We start from the raw sequence: 9,753 nt of genomic DNA, 5'->3' as shown, positions 1-9,753 counted from the left end.
TTACAAATCTACTTGGTAAGACATTCATACACTTCACTAAAGCATGCAGAACACACCAAAGACCATCTTGTTAGTAAAATCAAGGAATTTTTTTTTTAAATATATTTCATCCAGATGCCAAGACTTCCAAATAATGTATTTAACTATGCATTTCTAGTAGAGCAAATTGTGACTTTGATTGAAAGTGGGTAAACTATTGTACAGTTCAATGTTCTCAGAATCTTGGGAACTGTTTTGGGTGACTTCTTAAACTAGCTTAAGTCTAAAAATCCTCATCCTTTCATTTCAGTGGCTTTTAGTTGTTTAATGATGATTCAATGAACAATATGCATGTATGTTTTTCTAGCTGGAACAAAGGGGTGTATTTTATACCACAGGATCGGATTCTGTAATCTGTTAAGGCTGCTTCATTGAGTAGAGCTACATTTCCTGAGTACAGGGAATGTGGTTGCCTTAAAGAATTTACAGTGGGAGAGTTGATAGGCATCTTCTTTAGACCAACTGGTAAGGGCTTGCTCTCTTGGGCTGTGTCTACACCGCACACTTGTTATTTCAAAATAACTCATGTTATTTCTAAATAAGAGTGTTGCATCTGGCCCAAAGACCTTATTTTCCTTCAGATATTCCTTAGTTATAAAAACTAGAGGAGATGTAGAGTTCTTTCAGAGCAAGATTTTTTTAAATATTTTCATACAGGTTTGGCAGGTCTCTAATATTTAAATATTAATGTAAATTAAGGGAAACAAAATGGATGTTTCAGAATGTGCTTTATGAGGCTTTTGCTTTTTTGTTTCTAACAGAACAACATCTTTAAGGACCAGGTAATGAAAGCAGCACAAAGTATTGTGTTTCTTTTCTATTGCAAGATTCATGTTTGACTGTCTCTGCTTACGTGGTCCATGCTTTGTTCAGGCAAACGTCTCAGAGCAAACAATAAGAGGTAGCGAGGGAGTAGTGAAATACAGATTACCCTTTCAGGAATAACTTTAGTTTACCTGCTGTGCTGATCACAGGTCTTGCTACTTAGTGTTGGAAACATTTTGTTTGTTATATTGTTTTAATTCTAAGTGATAGCCTCTGAGAAATGAGAGATTGCCAAATGCTGAAAGCAGAAATAAATAATTCACTACATGGCAGTGAAGAGATTAATTGTTTTGATGCACAGACAAACCCCTCTAATGTGTATCTGAAGCATTCAGTGGCCCAAAGGAGCCAAGGAGGGGAAAGATCTCCAGGGAACCTGCTGGAGATCTAACCCTCTCTTTGTGGGGAGGTAGGGTTTACAATCATGGCTTGAGGAATGCTTGTTTGAATCTCACCCATAAGTATGTCTAATAGTGCTGCAATCTGGAAATGTAATTGACTTGTGTAAAAGTAAATGCCAAAATGAAAAGCTCAGTCCTGAAAAACGAAACCCTGAATGAATAAATCATTTGGGTTCTCTGAATGGTTTGACAGCTTAATCCAAGCTCTCTTGGTGGTGAGAGATGGCAAAGAGGGATCCTATTATTGACATGTATTTAAGTGCAGGATGAGCCTGCCACATTGGATAAATGGTTTCACTTTGGCACGAGCAGCAGTTGACTTAGCGGCCTGGGGAGGAGCTGGGGACTTGCCACAAGGAGAGGGTCATGGAAGGAAACACGCGACTCGTGCAGATCATCCGTGAAATGCGCTCGGAGATCAATAACCTGGAGAGAGAAAATAGGGCCCTTCGGGTGGAACTGAAATTCAGTGGCCTGAGGACAACTACCCAAGCAACAGGAGCAAGAGGAAAAGGTGGACAGGGGGAAGCCAGGAGCCTCACTGATTCAGGGGAAGAGACTGTCACTTCACCAGTGGCCCTGAGTAGGAATGTCTCTGCCAGCTCCACTCTGACCCTGCAGGAACAGAAAGGTACTGGAGAGCCATGGTTATTATTGAGCTTATTACATTGCACTTAGCTTTCATTCAAGAACTGCAGAGTTCTGGACTGTTGTTATGTACCTGGAGAGAATGGCAAACCACCATTACTGTGTACTTGGCCACAGTGTATGAAGCCCTCTGGCCTTCCTTAAGGCACTGATCTAGCAAAATGCTTAAACATGGACTTAACTTTGAGTGCCTGGGTAGTCCTCCTGAGGTGCTCAGCCAAGCATTTGTAAGTACTTGGCTGGCACAGAGCCCCAGTGAATAGTTACATGGTCTTTGAGAAAAAATTGGCTTAATATTGTGCATTCTCTGGGGAAGGCTCTGTCTTTGCAGTGTTTATTAGTCCAGTGTCTAGTCCCCTGACTTGAGTTCTTAGGCACAATAGAATTAGCAATATAAGCAGTGACACTGACCTCAAACAGTGACAAATAAAGTATAATTCCATTTAAACCAGTGTGAGGCTAGAATCATACTCCATATGTGTTGTGCTTAGTATATTCTGTATGTGAGAGAGTGAAGGTGACATCCATGAGGCTGCTATAGATAAAGTGAATAAGGAATATTTGGCTTCCTTTTTTTTCTGATGAAATGAAATAGGATGATGTGTTTTTTGTTAATGTGTGAATTACCTCACTTGGGTGACTTAATTGAGCAGGATTTACTGCAAAAGACGTTTGTTCAAAAGCTTCAGAAAGGTAGCCAAGTTAGATGACATACAAACGTTTAAAACTGGACGATGTAGATATTCCCGCTTGTGTTTATGGGAGCAGGGTACTTGTACAACAGTGTTTAAGGAATATCATCTTTTTACTTCGGCTGTGTCCAGACTCAGGGGGGTTTTCAAAAAAAGTAGCCTTTTTTCGAAAAAACTTCACCTGCGTCTAGACTGCAGCCGCGTTCTTTCGAAATTAAATTGAAAGAACGCGGCTTTTCTTTTGACAGCGGTAAACCTCATTGCACGAGGAAGAACGCCTTTTTTCGAAAGTGATCTTTCGAAAAAAGGCATTCTTGAAAGCAAACAGGACTTTTTAGAAAGAGAGCATCCAGACTCACTTGCTGCTTTCTTTCGAAAAAGCGGCTTGCTTTTTCGAAAGTTCCGCGTGCAGTCTAGACGCTCTCTTTCGAAAGAGGCTTGCAGTCTAGACATAGCCTTCATGTCTGTATGGTACTTAGCCCAATGGGGGCTGATCCATGACTGGGTATAAATAAATAATGAAAATAAATCATCATAATTGTGTCTCCAAATCTCCTCTGGCCTATTTCAGAGATTGGCCATCCATAAAGTTTGTTGGCCACCTGACAGGGCTAAGGTCCATGCCCATGATGAAGTAACTCTAGAGAACATGGGTTTAAGTTCAGAGAGAACATATTTAAGAAGAGAATAAGGAGATAAATCCATGGTGTGGGTGAGGTCAGTGTATTAATGTATTTAAATAAAATTGGTGACTGCATGGAATTGAATAACTTAAGGTCTGTTCCAAATCCATTGAGCGAAATGGAGAAACTCCTGTGTATTTCAAAAGGCTTTGGATCAGGCCCTTAAAACAGTACAAATTTGGGGAATAGTAGGCTGCTCTTTTCAAGTGGACGGATTGGTGAGCAAGTAGCTTTCCAACTACTATGCTTCCCCTCATCCATAGTTCTTGGAAGTGGAGGGGATTTCAAAGGAAGAGAGCATTTGTTTGCTTCTCTTCCCCCAAAAATATTTGTAACTTTTTTTGAAATAAAATCTTACTTTGTTCATAAAATTTAAAAACTATCAGATGGCATCATTGTTTCAAGCCTAAGGGCTCGTGGCCTGCTCCTGTACCTGGATAGCTGCGTATCTGCGGGCCAGATTCTGAACCCCTTACTCCTACTGATGATTAGTTACTGATAGGAATAGTCCTGGTGACTCAGTGATATAGATCTCCCATTCAGGCCTTATGTAAATATCTTTGACAAGACTTTTGTTGGTTATTGGCTTTACACTTCTAATAAAGGAAGAAATCTTTCAAACGCAGAAATAGCACATAACTCCCCATAGCCAAGTGCTCCTAACTGCCACTTCTGCTTAGGAAAATCTTCCCCAAATATATTTTCTTATCACAAAGGACTTAATAATTTTGCAAGTGGTTTTTAGTTTCCATATGATAAGTCTATGAAGAAAATGAGTGTATTTAATTTGTTTGCCACTCTTATGATTTTATATCTGCTAAACAGGCACTAGTATGATTGTTAGGCGTTATTCCAGCTCTTCCTCAGTGCAATCTTTTTCTGGCCACAAGCACCACAAAGCTGAGAAAAGACATCTCAGTAATGGAATCATGGCAGTACAGGGAATTGTCAAACCACCAGCAAGCTCTTCCGTGATGCAAATAGCAAACGAAGAAGAAAAAGGATGTGCAGAAATTCCAGCTCACTGCTTCTCCAGCAATAATTCTAGCAAAAGAAGATCTTTTCAAGAGCACGTCTATAAGTGCAGGTAGGTAATATTTACTGGTAGAGTATAGATTGCTTCCACTTGATTGGATCATAAATGTGGGTAATTCTTTTGATTCAAAGCTCTCTATGATGAGGAGGGTAATTAATGAAATGTATGTAAGCTACAGGGGAAATTTCTGTTATGGATAAGGAACCTAGTTTTGTTCTCAGTGAGGTCAATGGCAAAACTCATTGTTTTCCATGGAGGACTGACTGCCTGATTTTTTTATATGCATAAAAGTGTGCATGCGTGTGCACACACATACACACACACTCACAGAGACAGACAAATGTAGAGAGTTTGCGTGTCTGTCTGTAAGTCCATCTGTCTTTGAGTCCATTTCTTCAAGGACTCCTCCTAAACTGTAAGAGCTAGCACAAACAAATTTGGTAAACAGCTCTTCTCCTAACTTAAAGCAAGGTTAGGGTTTTGTTGTGCTCAAAATCTGATTGTGTTTTCCATAACATGGAAAAGGAGGGGGCTGATACTCTACAGTTACCACTGCGGGCAACAGGCACATGGGACAGTGAGTGTACGTCTAGATTACAGGCTTTTGTCGACAGATACTGTTGACAAAGAGCATCTAAACTACTTCCAGTTCTGTCGACAAAGCAAGCCGCTTTGTCGACATGAGAGTGTAGACGCAAAGGACAGCGTAGATGCAATAACGCTTTCTGTCGACAGAACTCTGTTGACAAAAGGCGTTATTCCTCGTAGAATGAGGTTTACAGCCGTTGACAAAACTGCTGAGTTCTATCGACAGAACTCAGTGGCAGTGTAGATGCAGGTATAGTTTTGTCGACAAAAGTGGACTTTTGTCGACAAAACCCTGTAGTCTAGACACACCCTTATACTGCAGAGTGACTACAGGGCAGGGGCAGATGACTGTTTTGCGGGGCCTCGGGCAGCATAATTTCGCAGGGCCCCGCTTTACCACAGCGCATGCGCGGGGCTTTTTGAAGCGTGGGGCCCGGGTGGCCGCCCCGTTCGCCCTGCCCTATATCCACCCCTGCCACAGGGAGATGGCCACACCAGGAAGAGAGTGACCAGATGGGACCAGAATGTTCCATACTATCAGCCACCGGCCATGGGTAAGTGGGGGCCCTTATGCCCCCAAACTCCTCCCACCTCGGTTCCAAGTGCCCCTGACAGGAGCACCACTGGGGCAAGGTCATGTAGTCCTGACCCCACCCACTCCGAGGGCCTTCCAGGGCCAGGCCAAGCCATGCAGCCCTGCCTCCCTCCCCTCCTAGGAGCCAATGACTGGGGCCAGGCCATACAATAGCACAGTCCACCATGGCCTGGCAGGGCCAGAGTCAGGCACTGCAGCCCCACCCGCTCAGGAGCTCTCACTTGGGGCTGAGCATCACAGCTCCAGGGCACTCCCCCCACCCCAAGGAGCCAGGAGGCAGCAATTGCAGCACCATCCTCTCCACAGAGGGCAACCCCAGTCAGACTTCCCAGCTCCCTGCCCTGAATCCTGCATCCTCCTCCCCCCCCCCCCCCGCACCCTGCCATGAGCCCATCCCCACACAAGACCTTGCCCTGAGATACCTGAGCAACACCAGGTAAGTCTTCTAATTACAAATTAAAAAGGGGATGAAATTCTCACCCCATTAAAATCAATGGGAGTTTTGTGAATCATTGTGATGCTCTGAAAAGCTATGCCACATTTTTCTATTTGAATGAAAAGCAGGAGGACATGAAGGCTTAATTTGTTGGAAGTTTGATAAACACATTTCACAGTTCACCCGAGGTTTTTTTTACTTTGTAATTTTATGTTTTCCTGTAACTTGAAGCATTATAGTTGATTCTACACCTTGGAAAGATTACTCTGAACTACTTGTACAGTCTGCTAAATACTAACTGAACTATAATTTCTCAGAAACAAGTCTCGGATTTCACTCTGCACTGCTCAATTAAAACTTCTCCAGAAGCAATAAAAAATGTACACAAAAATAGGATATCTAAAGAGTACAATAGAAAATATTGGCTATATTATATGTTATATAAACTGGTGGTTTGCATTCTGCTAGAAAAACATGTTTTGTTCTGATCAACCTATGCTAAAAAGAATTAATAGTAGACCTAGAAGGAGTCCGGAGATGAGTATAAAAATGGTTAGAGGCACAGAATGCTTTGTGTATGAGAGGCTGGAAAAGACTTAGGATAAAATATTCTAAAAATCCTTAAGTCCCATTTTTAAAAAGTTATTTCGGGCTAGCTTTTTAAAGGTGTTTATGTATCTAACGATGCACCTACAGAGATTTTTTAAAATGCCTAGGTATCTATCTCCAATTGATTTCACCCTAAATCTCATTAACAGTCATCTTGGATTTAAGTTTCTTTCAGATCAGGTTTACACTAGACCAGGCAGCTTGGCTTAAGGTACACAACTCCAGCTATGTAGAATACATAGCTAGAGTCAGCTTACTTTAAACTGAGCTTGGTGGCGTCCCCACATCAGGACATTGATGGAAGCAAATGCTCCTGTCACCTTCTCTTACTCTTGGCAAGAGCAGGAGTACCGGTACCAGATGCCGTCGGAAGCGCTCTCTGAGTTTGATTTAGCAAGTACTAATGAGACTCGCTAAATTGAACTCCATGGAAGAATGACAATGCAGCAATTGATCTTCTGGAGAGAAGACACGGCTTCAGTGGGACTGTTAGGGGCTTTTGGACAGTTTGCCCTTGAACTGTTTTGAGAGGCTATGAATAAGTGGAAATATGAAATAGGCGCACAAAATATGGCACAGCGAAGATATTTACTCTCTCATAATCAAAGAAAAATGAAACATTTGTTGAAAGTGAAAAGGCAACAGATCAAAAATATGCGTTTCTTAACAAATGCTTTGGTATCGATGGGTGAAAATGGCTATTTAACTCATTGTTTAGTCAAAGCAGTAGTACTGGCTGTTTTGTTTGCTGCTTTTGAGAAATTAGGAACTTCCACTCTAGCTCAGAGCAATGATCCATCTAGTACAGTATCCCGGCTCTGATAGTAGCCTGTGTTGGCTGTTTCAAAAGAAGGTGAAAGAAACAATTATTCGATGGGGGAAATGTGCCCACCCAATTTAGGCTTAATCGGTTTTTAGCCTTTATTTATAAATTTTCTGACAAAGTCATTGTCGCTTATAGTTTCTGGTCATATATGTATGACAACAATAAGAGAAGATGCATCAGGCCCTCAGAAACTCCACTGCCCTGATCAAGGGCCTGGGCTAACTGAGGGTATGTCTACACAGCAGGGCTAAAATCAAATTCAGTTACACAACTTTGGCTACGTCAACCTCGTAGTTTGAGTCAAAATAGCTCCAAAAGCCAAATTATGCTATCTGCACAGCAGGAAGCTGAGGAAGAACACTCTTCCTTTGACTTCCCTTACACCTAATGAAACAAGGGTTACAGGAGTAAGAAGTCCTCCAGCTCAACATTACTTCGAAATAACAGCTTGTAGTGTAGACGCACACTGTTTTTTTCAGAATAACGTCAGTTATTGCAAAATAACACTGATGTGTAGATGTACCCTGACTGTTTGGCTGCCCAACTGAAGTATAGACCTGAGCCAAAGACTCTTTGGTGTGCCACCCTTACTGGGGTCTGGGACTCAGTAGCAGTGTGTGGTGTTGGGCCTGATCACAGACCCACACTCACATCACCCGTCACCCCCACTAATTTCCTCATGTCAGGCAACCCTGCAGAAACATGGTGGATTGGCCACCCACAAACCCAGAAGAGATGAGGCTGCTCTCCCCAATGGACTATAAGATCTTCCATTGACTTGCAGCAAAGTGACATGCATGAAGCAGATTATAAGATGGTTCTCTTTATTAAAGTGCAGAAGCGAACCTTGATTTGAGTCCAGTGCTGTGTTCACACTGCTCCAAACTTCATGGGGAAGGGCAGAAGAGATGGCAAAGGCTGCATTATGCTAACGGATGGTACCGTCTGCTCACTGCCCTGCACTCTAGTTACTCCCCCCAACCTCTGTACATCCTCCAATACAAACTGTGATCAAGCAGCATCTGGATGAAAGCATTCACACAGCATCACATATTCAGGGCAGTCCATAAATGGCATAGACTCTTGCCTTAGCATTCATCATATGTATTCTTCATCTGTGTACAAGCTACAAGAAGGCGGTTAATATACAAGTTGAAAGATCACTGCCTCTTACAAGTAACAGCCATGTGCTTTATACCCCTGGAAGTGGCCCCCACAAGATCCTATGCAAAGGGCCCTCACAATGGCTATGCATCACTTAAGGAGTACTTAAGTCTTCAAAATAAGACTTAAGTGGTGCATAGGCCTGAATCATATTCTTCTCAGTAGAGATGAATTTCACCCATAATGCAAGGCTTAAGTTGAATTTAAGTAGAGCACAGAGAAATGTTCCAGACGTCTGATCTGGGGCATATGTTCTCCTATAGTAACTAACCAAATGATCTTCAGAGGGCTGCTTTAAATAGATCAGCATGGTAGCACACACAACACTCAAAGCTTTCCAAGACTTTGAAGAGGACAAAAATAGTCGACTGTTAGCTGCCAAAAGCGTCATACTATTGCTATAGCTACCAAGATGCTCACTAGAGACTTTGTCTGCCCAATATGCTCACTAGCATATGTGACTTCAAAGTCACTCCAGAATCCATAAGGAGAGAACATGAAAACGTTGTTGAATCAATGGACTACACACACACGTACAACTGTTGGAGAAAAACATCTTAAAGTTTTTCAAGATTTTTTTTTCTCCTGTTGCTTGGAAGAGGAAAGGTGGCATTTACAGCTAAGGAGTAAAGGTGGGGAGAGAGAGAACTTGGTCATTTATTCTCCAGATATGTGATTTCTGAACATTTGAAGATGTATGTTTTAATCACTATCAGATGTTCACTTGTATGAGCAAGATAGAGGCTGCACATACATAGTTGGAAGTTGCAAATGTGTACCTTAAAATACCTTACATGTGCTTGAACATTTTTATTGGCTTGATCTTTCAGTGAACAAGTGTAAGATTATTAGAAGACCACTTAAGTGTATAAGCTATAAGAAGCACACACCTGACTACTGCAGCCATTTGTGTACTGCTCTGCATGCAGTTTTGTAGACATACAAGTGATACATAGCCTTTGGGAAATTTCTCTTTTCTCACTTTTTGCATATGCTGAACATTCATAGCAACTCATAATTCTTTCTCATTTTCCTCTAGGGGTAAAGTAAAGGCGGTTAGTTTCCTGTTGCCAATGGATATGTCATCTTATTCTGAAAATCAAGGTTCTTTCAAATGCCCACAAAATCAGGACACAAAACAGTTAAGCACCATTATTGAAAAGGATATGTGAGCTGATCAATTTTTAAAGGCCCGTTGATTCTTGAGGTAA

General features: G+C 41.8%; 1 protein-coding gene across 1 annotated transcript; it reads left to right on the top strand.

Moving 5' to 3' along the window:
• Positions 1–1,631: 1,631 nt before the first annotated feature.
• On the top strand, positions 1,632–9,714 carry CCDC195 (coiled-coil domain containing 195). Its single transcript, XM_025188837.1, has 3 exons — positions 1,632–1,896; positions 4,114–4,375; positions 9,582–9,714. The coding sequence occupies exons 1-3, from the start codon at positions 1,632–1,634 to the stop codon at positions 9,712–9,714; spliced, it is 660 nt and encodes a 219-aa protein (XP_025044622.1).
• Positions 9,715–9,753: the final 39 nt, after the last annotated feature.

The sequence above is a fragment of the Pelodiscus sinensis genome, chromosome 10 (assembly GCF_049634645.1).
Source record: "Pelodiscus sinensis isolate JC-2024 chromosome 10, ASM4963464v1, whole genome shotgun sequence".
NCBI classification, from domain to species: domain Eukaryota; kingdom Metazoa; phylum Chordata; order Testudines; family Trionychidae; genus Pelodiscus; species Pelodiscus sinensis.
Note: the sequence above shows the minus strand (reverse complement) of the source record. Positions and strands in the feature narration are given on the sequence as shown.